Source organism: Chelonia mydas, chromosome 1 (genome assembly GCF_015237465.2).
Source record: "Chelonia mydas isolate rCheMyd1 chromosome 1, rCheMyd1.pri.v2, whole genome shotgun sequence".
Classification (NCBI taxonomy): Eukaryota; Metazoa; Chordata; order Testudines; family Cheloniidae; genus Chelonia; species Chelonia mydas.
In genome coordinates, this window is record NC_057849.1 from 285210741 (window position 1) to 285231303 (window position 20563).

Sequence of the window (20563 nt, forward strand, 5' to 3'; positions counted from 1 at the left end):
TAAAGGATAACTGGGGAGACATCTAGTAAAACCTGAACAAGTAAAGGAGAGGTAGAAATAATACTCTGAGTCTCTTAAATGAGGCAAGCCACTTTTTGACGGAGTTTCCAACATTTGAGCCTAATGTGGGGCGTGCGTCTCAGAGGAAGAGATGAGTCTAGATCTTAGATCAGTCTAGATAACAAAGCAAACCTACTTTGCTTTGCAGGTTAAAACTTGGTGTACCCCATCCCTAAGCTTCTCTGAAGCATCCTTCTGTAGTGTCCTGTCACTGGACATTTACAGTAATTACCAGGTTTGCTATTCCCAAGGGAACCGTATACACACAGCTTGATTGGTACAGCTCAGAATCAGGTCCTCTATAATACCTCAGTGTATAGATGTATTTATAGTGAAATAATTGTAAATTTATTGTCAAAGTTAAAGAGATACTGAGAAAGGATAAGGAAGACAGAAATTGAGTCTAAATTAGCTCTTTTATTACACAGTGGTGAGAGAAAGGGTCAAATTGTGTCTAAGACCCTTAAGCAGAGCCCACATCACCAGGTACAAGTACCTGTCCTCACCCTCTCTCAACTCACTGGGCTTCGGAACCCATGTCCCCTGCCTAGCGAGTGCTGTTCAGTTGAGGGTGAGTCCCTCCATCGGGGAATGCCAGGTACAGTTCTGCTGCTCTCAATTCACACAATAAGGATAACAACACTTTATTATTCTTTCCCCAATAACAAGGAGTCTTAAGATCCAACACCAGCCACAAGTGACCATTTGGGCAAGCAATTCCATTATGCTGAGCACCTAGGCACGGTGGGTGTGCCCATGCAAACAAGATCAGCTCCTGAAGTCCTCTTCCCCAGCTCATAACTAGATGTCAGGGGAGAGCTCATTCAGGCTCTTCTTACACATGTAAAACAAAAGGTATAAAAATTTTATTAAGATGATATTTTAAAAAAAGTGGTACAGAATTTAAGCATAGAAGTTTCTGGTTATCAGGAAATAACATACAGATTATCAAGGGGTGCGAAGTTCAGTTTAAGATCAGATGGCATAAGGAATACATAAACTGCAACATCCCCATTTGGGGGTAAACGGTTAACGGGTCAAAGTACAGACACTGAGATATGACGGTATGTTGTTCATATAATGGCTATGTTCAGGTGTGGAGTATAATGAGTGGATATGATGATGGGAATGGATTGACCCTCATTTTGTGAGATTTAACGTTCAGTGAGTTTTTGGTTCCAGTTCATGTAGTCCAACAGACAAAGTCTCTCGGTCCCTTTCTCATAGTCGATGCATGATGTCGCTCTGGCTCACACCTTGTGGTACTGTCGGTGGCTGGTGATGTGTTCGGTGTAGATGTCCCTGGACCATCAGATGGTGTCTGAGACCATGAGGTGCCGCATGAGCCGTGCGTAGCGTTGACCGATCCCACAGGTCCACAGCACATGCTCATCCCAGGCGCCCAGGACTCCGATGATCTAGGCATCCATCTGCACCGCGTAGCCCTTCACTCTCAGGGTGTTGGCCAGGGGAGCATACTTTTCCAGCTTACAAGCTTGGGCTTTGCAAAAGGCCAGTGTCCTGTTCTCAAAGGAGACTGTGACATCGACGAGGATGATCTTTTTCTGTGCCTTACACTCTTTAGAGACTACACTTAGACATCCCTGTCTAAAGCATTTTTTTACCTAAAGCTTCCTTCCAGCCTCACCAACCTACCTGGCTGGTATCCGCTGCTCAGAGATGCAAAATGACCTGTTCTTTTTGCCCCCTCAGTGATGGACAAAGATGTGTCCTTTGCCTTCCCCTTATATTCCCCCAAAGTCATTGTATTTGTCCACAGAGTCAGTAAAGCCCATAGCATATATTCTCTGGTGCCCGATGATTTTGTGTTGACTTCACATGTCTCTGTTCTTTATTAGCATTCAGTTTAAACCTCGAATGTGAGGCCCATTGTGAAACAATACAATGCTTAATTTACATGTCAATTAGCTAGATAGACAAACACTCCTGAGCTGAGAGAAAACCTGTCTCTGCTGGTGACTCAGTGTCACATGAGGTTATGTGGGTCAGTAGAGGTTTCACAGGGAAACTGGATATAGAGATTAATGGAGCACGACTAAACGAGACCAACCAGTTCAAGTATTGGGCAGCTGGGTTATGGAAGATGGTGAGCTCAAATGTGAGATACAGTCCCGACTAGGGAGTGCTGGAAGAGTGTGGAGTAATATCTCAGATGTTGCATATGACAAGTGTATGCCACTGAGACAGAAAGCTCAATATATAGAATAATGGTTCATCCAGTAATGCTGTACTGTGCAGAAGCATGGGCAAATAAAAGACTGCAAGTGCAATGCCTACATGTGTTTGAAATTAGATGTCTTCATGCAATCAAAAAGAGTTACACGAAGGGACAGATTGCAAAATGACAGCATTATGCTGCAAGTTAGAGTTCATGATGTGGCTGACAAAATCCAGGAAGCGCGAACTCACAGTTCAGACACATACAGAAGATGAATGAAGAGGACCTTGTGAAGATAGCATGATAGGAGAAGGTGGTAGGAAAGAGGCCCCATGAAAGCTGAGGAAGCAATGGATGGATTGCATCAAAGGAGATGGTGAGCAGGTGGATCTCAGTGCCACCTCTGACAGAGGAAGATGGCAGATGCTTGCACAACAACCCGACTCCAGACAATGGGATAAGGGGAAGAAGAAGTAGTAGTCCCTGGGTAAGCATTCAAAAAAGCCCTAGCTCTTAAAGGAGTCAGGTACAGTCATCCAAGTAGCAGTAACTGCAATTAACCTCTCTGTACTCTGCCCCTCCTTCTCTTCCAACACACACACAAACACACACACGCACTTAGATTTTTGGAGAATGGATGCTTTTAGATTTTCAGAATTTTGGGGTGGGAGCGGGTTGTTTGTTTGTTTGCTTGAGATACTGTTTTACATTTTATTTTGAAGGGGTTTTTTTGGTGCAGAGTCATTGCGAGCACCGTCACGCAATCAAAGGCCAAAATTAAGAGCTCATTTTTTCCATTCAGAACCCCAAACCATCTCTTCTTTTGGTATTGATTCCACACACTATTTTTCTTCACAAAAGCAAAGCAACAGCACCTTTGTCCTCTCCTACAAAGAATTCATCATCTGTGTATTCTCTGGAGTGGGATCACTGCACATCAGCGTACCTGTCATGACTGCTGTTTGAGGTCACTTATTGATCAAATCCTTGATTTTATGTCATGCCCTATCTTTGTTCTGTGCCAAATGCACATGACTCTGAGAGGGGGCAATGGTAATCTAGACATTGGGACTTCAGTCTAATCACTTAGATCAAATATTTTACTCTACTGCTTGGGATGACATATCTCATCCACCAACTGCTGGATGGAAATATAACAGAACTTGCACTGAAAGAGAACAGACTTGAGGGATTCTTCCTTCTTTGTATCACTACATTTTGTGTTGCTATCCTTAAGCTCTCCACATCCAACCCCAGTGTAGCCGTCACTAACTAGCAGCCAGAGTTTTCCACAGGATGAGAGTAGACAATCTTACATTAAAAAACAAAAACTCACAAAGGGTTGTTTTTTTCCTGAGGGGAGGGCAGAAGACCTAATCTGCTATTCTCATACAAATTCTGTTTCTACCTTAATTGTGAGAAGAAAAGGAGTACTTGTGGCACCTTAGAGACTAACAAATTTATTTGAGCATAAGCTTTCGTGAGCTACAGCTCACTTCATCGGATGCATTCAGTGGAATGATAAGTGAGCTGTAGCTCACGAAAGCTTATGCTCAAATAAATTTGTTAGTCTCTAAGGTGCCACAAGTACTCCTTTTCTTTTTGCGAATACAGACTAACACGGCTGCTACTCTGAAACCTTAATTGTGAGGTTGATCATCATGGGTAATGCTCATTTGTGTTATCATCGGTTGTGTTATCCATGCTGGTGTTTTTGTTAAATTCTCCGAACATTGCTGTATCATCAGTGTGGCAATGATGGGAGCATTAGTGCAGAGTGGCAGATTGCATTTCTAGCACTGTCTAACCCTGTACAGACTGGTGTGGTGCTTCCCGGGGGCGTAACCAGTGTTGTGAGACACCTCATAATATGCCTTCTGAAGCCTAGATTTAATTAACAGGGTACTCTCGTGGCTTGTAGAGTATAGAGCACCCACTATCCTTGCAGCGCTTTACCTCCAGACTTGCTGTGACTCTTCTTTCGTGAGACAAGCACATTGTCAATTTTCCTTCTAGGTAAAGGATTCTTTGCACTCCAAGATATACCATATCAATCCTGTCTTTATTCATAACCAGAACAACCCATTGCTGCTTGTTTCTTCCTGTAGATTTCCTCTCTTGTAAATGTCGAGTCTCTCAATTCACACCTCGCTCAGTATGCAAATAGGCACACAGTACATAAGTGGCCAGACAGGGAAATAGGTATCAGTTACCTACTGCCTGAAAGGAACATCTCTTTGGAATGTCACCTCCTGGTGACCTGCCTTAAATCCAAGACTGTAAGAGCCTGATTTTCAGGAGAGATGTATAACTCGTTAAATATTGTCCAAAAATACATTTCGCAATGATTATAATGTCCATTGGGCAACTGGCTTTCAGTAGTGACCTTACATACCACTATTGGTGGACTATTATAGAATCTTAGGATTGGAAGGGACCTCAAGAGGTCATCTTAGTCCTGCCATGAGTGCAGGAGACTGGACAAGTATTACCTAGACCATCCCTGACAGATGTTTGTCTAACCTGCTCTTATAAATCTCCAACCTCCCAAGGCAATTTATTCCAGTGCTTAACCACCCTGACAGGAATTTTTTCCTAATGTCCAACCTAAACCTCCTGTGCTGCAATTTAAGCCCATTGCTTCTTGTCCCATCCTCAGAGGTTAAGAAGAACAATTCTTCTCCCTCCTCCTTGTAACAACCTTTTATGTACTTGAAAACCATTATCATGTCCCCTCTCAGTCTTCTCTTCTCCAGACTAAACAAACCCAATTTTTTCAATCTTCCCTCATGGGACAGTTGCTAGATCTTTAATCATTTTTGTTGCTCTTCTCTGGACTTTCTCCAATTTGTCCACACCTTTCCTGAAATGTGGTGCCCAGAACTGGACACAATACTTCAATTGAGGCTTAATCAGCACAGAGTAGAGTGGAATTACTTCTTGTGTCTTGTTTACAACACTCCTGCTAATACATCCCAGAATAATGTTCACTTTTTTTTGCAACAGTAATGTACTGCTGACTCATATTTAGCTTGTGGTCCACTTTGATCCCCAGATCCGTTTCCACAGTACTCCTTCCTAGGCAGTTATTTCCTATTTTTTATGTGTGCCACTGATTGTTCCTTCCTAAGTGGAGTACTTTGCATTTGTCCTTATTGAATTTGATCCTATTTACCTCAGACCATTTCTCCAGTTTGTCCAGATCATTTTGAATGTTAATCCTATCCTCCAAAGTACTTGCAACCCCTCCCAGCTTGGTATCGTCTGCAAACTTTATAAGTGTACTCTCTATGCCATTTATCTAAATCATTGATGAAGATATTGAACAGAACTGGACCCAGAACTGATCCCTGCGGGACCCCACTCATTATTCCCTTCCAGCATGACCGTGAACCACTCGTAACAACTGTCCAGGAATGGTTTTCCAACCAGTTATGCACCTACCTTATAGAAGCTCCATCTAGGTTGCATTTCCCTAGTTTCTTTATGAGAAGGTTTATGAGACAGTATCAAAAGCTTTACTAAAGTCAAGATATATCACGTCTACCACTTCTCCCTATCCACAAGGCGTGTTATCCTGTCAAAGAAAGCTATCAGGTTGGTTTCACACAATTTGTTCTTGACAAATCCATGCTGACTGTTACTTATCACCTTATTATCATCTAGATGTTTGCAAATTGATTGCTTAATTATTTGCTCCATTATCTTTCTGGGTACAGAAGTTAAGCTGACTGGTCTGTAATTTCCCGAGTTGTCCTTATTTTCATTTTTATAGATTGGCACTATATTTGCCCTTTTCCAGTCTTCTGAAATCTCTCCCGTCTTCCATGACTTTTCAGAGATAATCCTCCTCCTCAGTCAGCTCCTTGAGTGTTATAGGATGCACTTCATCAGGCCCTGGTGACTTGAAGATATCTAACTTGTCTAAGTAATTTTAGCTTGTTCTTTCCCTATTTTACTCTCTGATCCTACCTCATTTTCTCTGGCATTTACTATGTTGGACGTCCAATCACCACCAACCTTCTTGGTGAAAACTGAAACAAAGAAGTCATTAAGCACCCTATTTCCGCATTTTCTGTTATTGTTTTTCCCCCCTCATTGAGTAATGGGCCTACCCTGTCCTTGGTCTTCCTGTTGCTTGTAAAGTATTTGTATGTTTTCTTGTTACCCTTTATGTCTCTAGCTAGTTTGATCTTTTTTTGTGCCTTGGCCTTTCTGATTTTGTACCTACATACTTGTGTTGTTTGTTTATATTCATCCTTTCTAATTTGACCTAGTTTCTACTTTTTGTTGGACTCTCTTTTTTATTTTTTGATCATTGAAGATCTTCTGGTTAAGTCAGGGTGGTCTCTTGCCATACTTCCTATCTTTCCTTCGCAGTGAGATAGTTTGATCTTGTGCCCTTAATAATATCTCTTGAAAAACTGCCAACTGTCTTCAATTGTTTTTCCCCTTAGACTTGCTTTGTTGGATTTTATTTACCAACTCCCGGAGTTTGCTAAAGTCTGCCTTCTTGAAATCCAGTGACTTTATTTTGCTGTTCTCCCTCCTACCATTCTTTAGAATCACGAACTCTACCATTTCAGGATCACTTTCATCCAAGCTGCCTTCCACTTTCAAATTATCAACCAGTTCCTCTCTATCTGTCAAAATCAAATCTTGAACAGCCTCTCCCCTAGTAGCTTTCTCCACCTTCTGAAATAAAAAATTGTCTCTAATACATTCCAAGAATTTGTTGGATAATTTGTGCCCTGCTGTGTTATTTTCCCAACAGATGTTTGGGTAGTTGAAATCCCCCATCACCACCAAGTCCTGTGCTTTGGGTGATTTTGCTGGATGTTTAAAAAAAGCCTCATCCACCTCTTCTTCCTGGTTAGGTGGTCTGTAGTAGACCCCTACCATGACATCACCCTTGTTTTTTACCCCTTTTGTCCTTACCCAGAGACTTTCAACAAGTCTGTCTCCGATTTCCATCTCAACCTCAGTCCAAGTGTATATACTTTTAATCTATAAGGCAACACCTCCTCCCTTTTTTCCCTGCCTGCCCTTCCTGAGCAAGCTGTACCCTTCTATACCAATATTCTAGTCATGCGTATTATCCCACCAAGTCTCTGTGATGCCAACTGTGTCATAGTTGTGTTTATCTACTAGCATTTCGAGTTCTTCCTGCTTATTTCCCATACTTCGCACATTAGTATGTAGTATTATGTATATATCTGACCCATCGGATTCCTGTATAGCTCTATGAACCCCCTGTGCCCTCTGCCAGTTGGTATGAAATGGTCTTGTGTAACAGCTAGGCCCAGACAAGACAGTAATTTAAAAACCTCACAGATTAGCAGTTGGTTAGAACTCCCACTGTTGCTAGCATTGGTGAAGCGGCATTGCTGCTTGGACACTATTGGAAGAATTTGACAAAAACCTCACTGTAGACGAGGCTTTTGTGTGGACAGGAAAGAAATGTTATGAATATGTTAGGGAATTATATTTTAACTTTGGTCAATATCAAAGCTAAAACACAGTTCCCTAATCTCTGTGTGTGGTTTTTAACCAAACAAACTAACAAGGATTGAGCTACACTCATGTTTCACGATCATGTTTAAACAGTTATTTTTGTAGAGTAGGGAGAACCTTACATGTCACCATTGTTAACTGTTTCACTTCTGAAATCTACTAATGGACTTATTCCAGTAGGGCTGGATGACCCTGTCATGTACTTAATGTTTCTTTCCTTCATTTGAAAGGACTTCCATAAAAATAACAGTGCAAATTTTACTATGCAGTGTTTCCAACAGTCTGCCAAATATATTTTTGTTTCCCAGGTTAAATGATACACCTGTGACTTTTGTTAAAAATGTAGACATGTTCTCTTTCTACTAGCTAAATTCAGTTGGACTCCCCTGGCGCACATGTGGGATTTTTTTTTTCATTTCTTGATTTTTTTATGTATTTATGTTGGGAGTGAATTTATGAAAGATGCCAAATTGACAGCCCTGGAGACAGAGGCCCTCTGTCCACAGAATGGGAAAGCACAAATAACTTCACTATCTTTGCCACGCTGCTCCACCAACTAAGTATGTCATATTCCTGACCTGGAGAGGTGGCTTCAAAGGTATCAGTCTGCGTACCTAAGACTTGCAGAAATGTACCTGACACCTATTAATCCAAGGACTAAGACAGGGGTCCCAAAGTCCTGGCCTGCGGGCCATCTGCAGCCCGACAACCTCCCCACTGCAGCCCACGGAAACTTTTTAAAAAGTTCTTTCATCTGGCCTTTGTGGCTGCCAGCCAAGTGAAGGGGTAGGAGGGGAGCGGGCAGGAGAGATTCACGTGCCCCTTCCCCGAACATTGCTCCATCCTGCTGCTCCTGGGACTCTCCCAGGGGTTGCACTTGGCAACGTGTCATTCAGCTTGGGCAGCTCCACGCACTGCAAGCAGTTCCCTATCCCTGCTGTGGCTGGCGGAGTCGCGGAAGAGAGAACCATGCAGCCACGCTGCTGGCTGGCTGCTGCAAGCGCCGCCCCCTGCAGCTCCCATTGGCTGGGGGAGAGGGACAGAGATACCATCACTAGTCACTGGGCAGAGTCAGCAATGGAGGCAGCGTCACTGGTCGCCAGCCAGAGTCAGCCGGGGCAGCATGAGGCCAAGGGAGCGAGGGAAAAGGGTGGGAAACGGGCTGGGAGATGGTGTGAACACGATCGTCAGTGACATTATTGGCCCGCTGGGAGGATTTGAGGACTAGCACTGGCCCTAAGGTAAATTGAGTTTGAGACCGCTGGACTAAGCCTTTTAGCTGAGTGGGGAAAAAAAATCTGTGCTGCCATGTCCCAGAGTTATGTCCCTGGTGTTTTAAATGAATAAAACACTTGGGTTCTGTTTTCTGTGTATTATATTTTATTGTAAAATATTGTCTTTCAGCTCCTTAGGTACTACATGTGACTTAGGTCAGATCCACATGAGAAACTTTGTCCAGTAAAGCAATGTCAGTTAGGGAGTATGATTTTTTTTTTTTAAATGACACGATTTCTCTGCTGACAAAAACCCTAGCATAGACACAGTTATACCAACATAAAAGTGCTTTTGCTGGTATAACTTATTTTGCAGGGTAAATTATGCAGGCAAAAGCACTGTTTTGCTGATCTAAGCTACATCTACACTAGGAGGCTTTTGCCAGTATAGTTATACTGGCAGAAATTTTTAGGGTAGACTAGGCCTTAGTCATCTCTCATTCTTTTACTGTAACGTGACTTGTTAGTTTTCATTCTGCTGCAGCTTGACAAGCTGTGGTCATCAGGAGAGGCTCTGGAGCTGTCTGTCTGCAGACTCAAAAAGACAGCTCTGTATTGGTTGATGTTTGATTCATATTTCAAGGATTTCTTCACAGCCAGAAGGATTTGAAATTTTTTAAATGAAAGCTTGGATTTTGCAGAAATTAATGGTACTCATTCAGAAAAAGACCCCTATTCACCATACATGAATAAAGTTTTCAAATCCTATCCATAACTTTTCTATATTTGTCTCTCCTGAGACTGCCAGAAAACTCCATCTATCTTCTTATACTGGTACTCATGACCATTGTATTTGAGCACCTGTTCTGTTATCATTGAAATTTTCTTGTCCCAGGATGGTGGTTACTTACAGTTCTGTGGTGTGCAGGACAGATTTTGGCCTCAGAACACCAATAAGATTCTAATGAAAAGCAGACTCATTCAATTATGGGATTGCAGCAGTGTAACTGAGAGAAGCATTCAATTCAAGAGTTTGGGTTTTTTTAAATAACATTGTTTTCAGAGCTCAGTTGTTATAGTAAATATTATATATTTGTTCCCTAAGTACTGTGCTGAGTAAAAATCAGGAAATGTAAAGGACACTTTTTGTCTTTGGTAGCATGGCACATATAAAAATATTGGTTAAATCCACACCCGTGCTGACTCTTACCTGGTAAGGATAACTTACTTACCCAAGGATAACTTATTCACCTTACTTAGACTGTAAGCTCATGTAGACTACTCACAGTTTGTAAAACATATATATATGTCTTTGCATGCTCAGCACCCTTATACTGTAACCTCTTTGGGGCAGAGACTTTCTTTTTATTGTATGTGTGTACTAAGTCTACCGTAACAGCACCCAATCCCTTACTGGGGCCTGCAGGTGCTATTGCATTATTATTATTATTTTATTAATATTATTGGTGGCTTTGGAAAACTTCTAAAACGTATTTGAAAAGCTGAAACATTGGCATTTACAAACTTTGTCATATTTTCTTTCTTAACTTTTGACCTTAAAATAATTGTTTTGGTTCATATCACAGATCTGTTTTGATGATATATTACCAGCTTGCTTAATACCTTTTAGATGGTGTAATAGGGTATACAAACCCCACACTGGACTGGAAGGGTTTAAAGGAAAGTACTGTATCCAGCTAGTCCCACCCATCCAGCCCCATAGAGCATGGTCCAATTGGAGAAAGGGTTGAAAAGGGAGCAACCCAGATCAGAAGCGGGAGCCTGGGGTGGAGGACAGACCTCCCCTGAATGCTCCTGACAAGAGCACCAGAGAAGCCTCTCTCAGGGACTAAAACTGTATGGTGAGCCCAGTTGGAGCTGACGGTTTGGTTGCCTTTTTTTTTTCTTTTCACCTTATAGTGGACTGGAAGCTGGAGAAGACCAGCAGATGGTAGGAAGGGTAACCTGGAGGGCACCGTCAAGGGTAGATACTACCGACCCTCCTAGGGCCCTGGGTCAGAGCTCAGTGGAAGGGCGGATTTGGGTTCCCCTACCATTGCGCACCTCATTGCACCTCTGATTAAAAGAGGGCCTGGACTGCAAGACTTGCTTTCTCGGAGGGGGGTGCACTAATTGCGCTAAGTGCTAGGCCACCTAAACCCCCCAAGGACTCTATTACATTTGGTGGAGAGTGTGGGCATCATAGTGTCCCAGGCCTGATAGTAGACCAGAAAGGAGGTGGGGGGAAAAAGACAGGGATGGATGTAGAGAAACTGCTAAAATGGGTTCTCGAAAACCTGCAACAGCAGAGCCAACTGCTCTAGCAGCTCGCTACCCAGCAACAGCAGCAGATGGCACAGCAGCAGGAACAGCAGCAACTAGTCCAGCAGGTGGCGATGCTCCTACAATCACCCGAGGCAGCCTTGAGTCTAACCATTGGTTGGAGGAACGCTGATGAAAGCCCAGGCATTCCGGTGAAGCTAACCAAAATGGGGCCCACAGATGACCCTGAGGCATTCCTGGTCATGTTGGAGAGCATGGCTGTCATAGACCAAGGAGAGCTAGGGTGCTCTGTTGGCCCCCTACTTGACCACACTGTCCCAAGAGGTGTATCAGATCTTGATGCGACAACTGCTCAGGACTACTCTAATGTCAAAGCAGCCATCCTAGATGCCTCCAGCATCTCACTAGAAACCTACCGACAGCAGTTCCACCTTGAGTAATTTTCCCTCGCCCAGACTCTGAAGAAACACTGCTGGTGTTGGCTCCAGCCAGAGATGTGTACAGCAGACCAGGTGACAGAAAAGATCATTGTAGAACAATTCACTTAAATCCTTCCAGAGGGGGTGTGAAAGTGGGTGGTAAGACATTGGTCAGAAACTTTGGTCGAGGCAAGTGTCATTGGCAGAGATCTACCTAATGTCCCTCGGGCTAGAGGCAGAAACTCCAAAAGTCAGTCCTATGAAGCCCCAGTCCCCACAGAGCACCAATGCCCGAACTCCGACAAACTTAATTAGGGAGGCTTGGATACCCAACCCTAGTGGAGGAGGGCACAAAGGCCAAGAGAAGAGCCTGGAAGTCCACCCTCCACTGACGAAGAGGGCTGTGGTTGGCCTGGCTCAACGACCTTATCCAAAGGAGTTTTTCCCCTTGAGAGAATCAACAGAGAGACCAATTCCTCCCTCCAGGAGCTGTTTTGTATGTGTTCAGTAAGGACATTGCAGAATGGGCTTCTTATTCATGGACTGTGATTATGGGCAGACCTGGACAGCTGATAACAGGGCTTGGAAGAGGGGTCCTGGGAAGATCTTCGTCCCAGTACAAATGAATGGCATAGCAGTATATGGTATGATAAACTCAGTCCGTAGTCAGACTTTGGTCTGGGAGAGGCTGCTGAGGACAGGAGGTACAACTGGGGACATAATCTATTTCCTGTGTATCCATGGAGATGTACAATTCTATCCAAAGAGAAGTACAACTGGCCATGCAAGAACATACTGAAATGATGCAGGTTGGATTGGCAAAAGACCTGGCCTACCTGGTCATACTTGGGCACAACTGGAAGTTCTTTGAAGAAGTGGTCAAAGGGTGGTCAGACGCCCCTGTAAAAAAGGCAGAGCTGGAGCTGGAAGACCAAGGAAGGCAGGGGAAGCCACGGTGGCCAAGAGGGGGCCACAAGAAGGTTGGGGCTTGGAGGACCAACACCCTCGAGGAGGACCATCTTCATGGATAAAGGACCCATTGCCTGAACCCAGCTTGGGCCATAAGCATTCTCCACCACCTTTCAACCTAGACCTGCTGTCCAATGAAGGGGACTTTGTGGAAGAAAGAAGAAATTACCCAACCCTGAGCACTGTTTATGAGCAACTCACCCATGCAGGTGGCAAAGCACTGAACACACAGCAGTTAAAACAGTGGCCTCATTTTTAACTGATAGGGGAGATGGCATACCAGGCAATGAAGGATCCTAAGACAGGAAAAATAAGAAATTCTGGAAGGGGGTGCTGCAGTTGGCCCAAACAGCCCCAGGTGGAGGTCACTTGGAGAGGAAGAAGACTCTTGACAGTGTAACCATGAGGTTCTGCTGGCCAGGCATCCTTGAAGAGGTATGAGACTATTATGCTTCATGTCCATAAAGTCAGTGGACAGGCCAGAAAAAGGTCCCAAAAGCCCTCCTGGTACCACAATCCATTGTGGAAGTACTCATCAAGAGAACAGGCATAGACGTGATCCTGGCCTATAGAGAAGTCTGCAGCAGGGCACAAATACTTACTGGTAATCTTGGACTATGCCACCAGATACTCCAAGACCTTCCTATCCAGTCAGGAATGGGAGCTGTCATTGTTCATCTTAGCAAATCCCCTTGACACCTAAGTCTAAAGAAGAAAAAAAGACCTTCTCTGCGAAACCATGCCCTGTAGACTTCATGGGGTCACTGTCTCCTTTCCAGTGGCTGATGGACAGAGTACTGTGGCCACATGGGTCATGTACTGTGGCCATCTGCATCGACGATATTGTCATGTACAATGAGAGCTGGGCTGAGCATATGAAGCACATTGGTGCGGTGTTACGAGCTCTCAAGAAGGCAGGTTTGATGGCAAACACAACCAAGTGTTGGCTGGCGACCCAAGAAGTCACCTACCCAGGGTATATTGTGATGGGAGGAGGGCAGCTACAAACCCTGGTGGACAAAGACCAAGCTCTAAAGGGCTGCCCCATCCCTTCCACAAAAAAGCAAGTCCAGCATTTGGGGGGATTAGTGGGGTACTAGTGATAGTACATCCCAAACTTCACGACCATTGCTGCCCCTTTGACAGACCTGGTGAAGGATAGCTCACTAAAAGGGGCCACTGGACCAAAAGCTGTGGCGAGGCATTTAGTACACTACAAGACCAGTTGACCCGGGAGCTAGTACTATTCCACCCAGACTTCTCAAAACCCTTTATTCTCCAAACAGATGCATCCAATGTCAGACTCAAAGTTGTGCTATCTCAAGAATTCAAAGGAGAGGAACATCCTGTTCTGTGTCTCAGCAGCTTTTTCTTTTCACATCATGTTGAACTGGAAGCTGGGGAAGAACAGCAGACAGTAGGAAGAGGCCTAGGGAGGGTAACTTGGAGGGTACCTGTGGGGACCAGACACTGCTGACCCTCCTTTGGCCCTGGGTCACAGCTTGGTGGAGTGAGCAGGCCTGGGCTCCCCTACCGCTGCCCACCTCACTGCACTTCTGATTAAAAGAGGTCCTGGACTACAAGACCTGCCCGGGGGGGGGAGTTGGTACTAAGGGCACAAACCACTAAGCTACCTAACCCACTGAGGTCTCTATTATAGCTGATTATGGAAAATAGAACTATAAGTATGTTCAGCCTTAGGCTACGATTCATTGAATTTTCTAAACTCATGTCATTTATTCCACTCTGAAGTTTGACAAATAATAGAACTTTCTTTTCTAATTTCAGTTCCCATATTAGTTGCAAATTAAAATAAGGCTAGCAGACCTTTCCTTGTCCTCATTTGTGCACATCCTTATAAACAACCGCACAATTGGCCACAATTGCCAGTCTCCTCCTCTCTCTTAGGACTGGAATAGCAGGGGTGTTTACAGGTCAACGATATTGCATCGGTACTGCTCTATAAAGAATCTTACATCCTATCCAGACAAATGCACAGTATGCTTGGCTCAGGCTAGTACCACCATTAACTTACTTTCATGGGCACTATATTCACTCTCATATTTTTATAAAGGGGAAAAAAAGCACAGCAATATTTTGTTCCATGGTGTTTCCTTGGGCTAGAATGTATTGATTTACGGAGATACGTTTTTCAGTGCATTTTGAGGAGTCTCACTGACTATTATGATACACTTTGTTGTAGATACACCCCACTACTTTTAAAACACACATTTATAAGTCTCAGAGTAGTAGCTGTGTTAGTCTGTATCCACAAAAAGAATAGGAGTACTTGTGGCACCTTAGAGACTAACTAATTTATTAGAGCACAAGCTTTCGTGGGCTACAGCCCACTTCATCGGATGCATAGAATGGAACATATAGTAAGATATATATATATACATACAGACAAGTTGGAAGTTACCATACAAACTGTGAGAGGCTAATTAGTTAAGTCTGCGTATCTTGAGGCCCTGCCTGTAAATGGGACCCCATTCAACCTCTGATTTTGCATTGGCAATTGTGGGTGCAAAATTGTGCCCAAATAATTATATTTGAGGCTACCTTTCAAAATCAGGCTTAGAACACAAGGCATTCTGTATGGCATTATTGGACACTTATGAGCCAGATTCTACCACCCTTACTCATAGGAGTAGCACTTGACTGCAAGTGTCCCGTTAATATCAGTCAGACTATTTGTAGAGAAAGGTGATACTCAATATAAAGCTGACAGAACTGGATCTTACATTAATAACAGTTAGAATAGCATTTAACAAACACCTTTCATCCGTAGATGAAAGTGGAACTCTGTTTACCTTAGAGAGAACTGATTGGACCTGATACATTTTATTTCTTTCTGAAATCTTATTATGCCTGATTATTCTGATTAGCATTGACATATAGTAATGGCCTCAAAATTAGTCTGGATCCAAAACTCAGTTACATCATTTGCTCACTATTTATTTTATCCCAGCAATTTGTTATCCAACAAAAGTGTATAATTTAAACCTTGGTTTTAGAAAGAGAAATCAAAGAAAAGAAAGCAATTTGAGAAAGTGAAATAGAATACAGAAAAATTACCTTTTATATAAAGCCTTGCCACACTTTGTATTTATCGGCAGTCTGGAGTATACTAGCCTATTGGTGCATTTTTTAATAACCTGTTATGGAATATCTACATCAGATTTATCTATACATAGAGCCCTGTGGCCCAAGCCTGTGAATTGTAATATAAAAAGCAGGCAGATATACACATTTTTCCCTATTAAAATACAAAATTACTTCCTTGGGAGGTAGATGAAATAGTTTAAAGAAAAAAAAGCAACATCTGTGATACTATTTAAATTTTAATAATGCCAATAATTTTCTTTCAACAGAGGAATTCAAGGGCTCAACAATAGTTGAATTAATGAAAAAAGAAGGCACCACCCTAGGGCTTACGGTATCGGGTGGAATTGACAAGGATGGGAAACCAAGAGTATCTAACCTTCGTCAAGGAGGAATCGCTGCTAGGTAACCACATCTCAAGCCACAAAATACATTATAAGATGTGATTGCTTCAAAAAATACATACCGCATCAAAAAGGTCACTAATAAATAAGTGACTACCAGCATCTGTAAGGCAGCACATCAGAGCAGAAAAGCGATATAAGAAACATTTCAATAGTAGTTGAACCGTTGCGTCCCTCAAGGCTGCTCTGATAAAAAGCCAGAAATACTGATGATGCATCATTTCAAGAATAATTTAATTTCTTATAAATGGTTTAAATTTAATGAATTGTTGTCCTCGAATAAAACCTACAAAAACACACTATATATAATGTTAAGGAAAAAATATAGTTGAAAAGCTCAGATAAGGTGGTATCATAGTTTCAAATGACTGTTGATGACCTGTTTATTGAAGATTTTTTTTAAAAAAACACCATAGTTCACTGGCTACAGAGAAAGCGGAAGAAGTTGTAACTGGGGGGAGATGCAGCTGGAGAGACCCAGTTTAAGGCAAATCATTCCAAGTAACTGAGCAGAATATGTGCCGATGGGCTCTGGCTTACCTGCTGTAGTTGTGATGTTGGCTGTGGAGGCAACAACTTGTCCAGAAAATACTTCTGGCAGTAGCCCAAGCAGAGAGAGGTGGCGGGTGGTGTGTGTGTGGGGAGGGCGAGGGAGGTTAAAAGAGCACATGAAGGAAGAGAAATCATCCCAGGTATAGCTGAGTACTGTAACTGGCATGGTTATGCACTCCTGATTTCCTACATCAAAATTTAAGACTCTAATACTTCTCTTCTTTGTATATATTTTATGTATTATATTAGATTAAATTCTTGAAATGTCACTCTGCTATTTGGAAAATCAGCACAAGAAGGGTTTTGCTTGGTTGAATTTAGTTGTGTGGCAAGATTCATTTTTATCAACACTAAAAATGTAATTGAAAGCAAGTCTGCTAATCTGGCAACATGGCATACAAGTTTACGGAAGATAACGTGTGTCTGTTGCAGAAGTGACCAGCTGGATGTGGGAGACTACATCAAATCTGTGAATGGAATCAACCTGACAAAATTTCGCCATGACGAAATCATCAGCCTCCTCAAGAATGTTGGCGAGAGGGTTGTTCTAGAAGTGGAGTATGAGCTCCCTCCAGTCTGTAAGTAATGGACGCGTAAACTGAAATCATCTTACACACAGAATAACAGAACGTACATTTTCAATAAGAGGTTTTAAAAATGTGTGTTTCCACTACAATTATTGCAGAGTGCAGAAATGGTCAAATCAAATGATTATGTAGTGTGGATTTTCAAAATTGCCTAAATGGCTGAGGAGCACAAGTCGCGTTGAAAGTCAGCTTTCAAATACAGGCAACGTAAACAGTTTGTACCTACTTCTTATTCACTATTTCCCCATAACTTTGGAGATGACCATTAACTGAGGGTATTGGGAAATACATCTGATATATTCAGAGGCAAGAGAGCTATGGAGTAGGGTGGGGGAAGAGAACAGGAACTCGAACCTCCACTTTTGTTTCCTGTTGCCCCTGTACCTCTGTCTTCAGTTCCTCTCCACCTTTTTGTTTTAGCAGTAAGATATCTCAAGAAAATAATAGCGCCCATTAGTTTTACCAGTGCCCCTGCCTTCCTCCTTTTAAGATGCAGTCCCCTTCCATGCATATAGCCCCACAAAGCCCTCTCTGCTGAATACCTTACCTTTGTGACTTCTGGGGTCATGACTGAGGAGTGACCTGCTCACCCCATAACATCGTCAGGGACTGCCAACTCACTCCTTTCCTCCTCCTGTCCTCTTCAAGTCCAAACCCTCAACAGATTCATGATAAGGGTTTTCTGGGTGATAGGAGACCTGCCTGCCTCTCAGTGTACAAACATTGCTGTTCTTTGTGTCTCTGCCACCTCACTGACCTCTACCTCAGATTGAGGCTCAGAGGTATGTTAGGTTGCACTGGTATAATAGGCAAACTACAGAAGAGGCAAGAGGGATGATGTGGACCAGATGGTCCCTCCCTAAAGAGTTTAGTCATGGGGGAAAGGGTGAATGGAGTGGAGGAGAGAGCTGGCCAGCAGATCACCTGCCCCCTGAAGACATCAGGCATGGAGAGTTGTTTTAAGCAGACAGGGGGATGTGCTGGGAGCTGTGTGGTTGAGTGAGTGAATGGAAGACCTCAAGCTGTCCAAAATGGACTCCAAGATTCAAGTTCATGTTGACACCCAAAGCTAGCTGACTTAACCTAATTTGGGTGGTGTTATGAAAAAAAGTACATGCAGTCCTACTTAACATCTTCCTTCCCTCTTTCCTTAGCCCATCCATCCCCAGTTTTTTTAAGGTCTGTGTGTGAGAGAGAGAGAGAATTAGTGGCAGTTGGGAGGAATCGGGTGGGTAGTGGTAGTTGGAGTGATGGTGAGCTGGAACGGTGGGGACTGGAATTGGGGGGATTGTTAGTGGCAGCTGGCTGGCATAAGGCTAGCGGCTGAAGCTCTGACAGCCGACTACGAAAAGTAGGTGCTCCTTCATATCACCCATAAGGTAGGAAAGGTCTGTTTTCACGGATGCTGGGCAAGAAAAGGCAGGAAGACCTGCAGAACCAGCTTGCTAGGACTTTCCTGCCTGAACAAAGGGTTGCAGCATACTGGAAGCAGAGCATCCCATTGATCTCTCTACATTCCTGATGCATTATGGTGCCTCAAGGGGCAAGGGTTAATGAACCCCATTGTGTTCTAGCTGCTGGTAATTAACTCTAATTATTGGAATATTTTTTTTATGAACTTTTGGCAGCTTCCTTAATGTGCTTTGAATGTTTATTGTTGATTAGTGGTTGTTGAGGATAACTGAACTTCGTGTTCCGAATTAGGATATTTGAATTAAATAAATTAAGCAGTGCATATGGTTATTTTACTAGCATTTTTTGTCTTTGGAAGCTAACCAAATCTATTTTCTAGTTTAGGCACTTTTGGTATATGTGCGACTTTGGTCAGTTGAAATGTGTGTCTGTCATGCTATGTTATAGTGGTAACCATAACCATTCATTTAAGTTTTCAGAATTTCTGACCTCTTTGTGCAAATGTAGCTGGTAACAAGACTAAATAATAGCATCCTAGCTATCCCTGTAGACATCCACTGAATATTATATGTACTATGCCTTGTAATATAGTAGGAATATTTCTGTATATCAACTTATGCTTTGCAGACCTTGTCATCCCCCCAGCATACTGAAACTGCACTACTGGGGGAGATGGGGTAGTTGTGGTTTCAGACTGTGGGGGCACCCCCCAGTGGAGTAGTAATGATGGAGTAAGCATTAATTTACTCACAGAATCCTTGTGACAGGGTCAGTGCTGCAGAGAATGGTACTCCCATTATTCCTGTCCACACCTTCCATTTTGCACAGAACCCAATATGTAGGTGAGGGACCCCTCTCTGTATTTCGTGGATGCACCAGAATTTTGTCCCCTCTGTCCACAGAGACCTTTAGTATGGCCTTTATTTACAGCATCCTGACCTTTTAACTACTTACACTGCAGCAATGCTAATTGCAAGTCCAACATGGAACAATGCTATTAAGTAATTTTTTAATTCCTTGTGTGCTCCCTTGTTTGTAAGACCCTGGTAGAAACTTGCAAATGTTTCTCCTGTTGATTTTTGCGTTTTTTGGAAACAGTAAATTCCCCAGTTCTTCCAAAGTTTTTTCTGTTAGCAATTAAATGTAAATGGCTTTTTGTTTCTTAACAACATCTTCGACTTTCATACAATGGCTTATTGTCCCTAACCATCTTGGTTTATGCACCAGCCCTTTCAACTGATTTCAACAGGCCTCTGGAAACAACTGATTTTGCAGTGTCAAAAAAATAAGCTTAATGTTGGTGAGATTTGTATCCTAAAAATCTTGACTATTCCTTTTGAGCAACAAGAGTAAAGGTTCCTGGATTCTGGGTTGAGCAACTGACTCTTTAACTGACCTCGAGCAATTGACTTGATATCTTTGTCCCTCAGTGCACACCTCTGGCATGGCAAGTAGGGCATGTATAACAACACAGTGTAGTGAAAAGCAGGCTGTGTCCATGCTATGGTGTGTAGATGCACGCATCAGTGAAAGGCTCTGTCTGGGGTGAGGAAGTGAGGACAGGTTCATCAGTGGGGAACTGCCAGAGCCTTTCCACTGCCTCTGCCCTGCCAAAGGTTTTCCCTGCTGCTGGAGTCTTTCACTGCAGTGGGGAAAGGCTCTGACAGCTAGCTCCCTGCTGCTGGAGCCTTTTCCTGCCACAAGGAACTGCTGGACCCTTTTCCTGCAATAGAGAAGGACTCCAACAGTGGAGAGGCAGCAGGACATTACACTGCAAAACATAGCAGTGTATGGGGCGGGGGCGGCGGGGAGAGTTTGGGGGGTGGAAGCAGCTGAGAAGCACTGCCTGACCAAGTAGGGTGCA

The 20563-nt window shown here is 43.1% G+C and overlaps 1 protein-coding gene across 13 annotated transcripts in view; it reads left to right on the forward strand.

The window, feature by feature from the left end:
- GRIP1 (glutamate receptor interacting protein 1) overlaps positions 1-20563 on the forward strand; it is a 546608-nt gene that overhangs the window by 404550 nt on the left and 121495 nt on the right. For all 13 annotated transcript variants that reach the window (XM_043548244.1, XM_043548269.1, XM_043548251.1 and 10 more), the window contains exons 3-4: positions 16013-16148; positions 17132-17277. In XM_043548244.1, coding sequence (XP_043404179.1) covers positions 16013-16148; positions 17132-17277 — 282 coding nt within the window. The remainder of the gene's footprint in view (positions 1-16012; positions 16149-17131; positions 17278-20563) is intronic.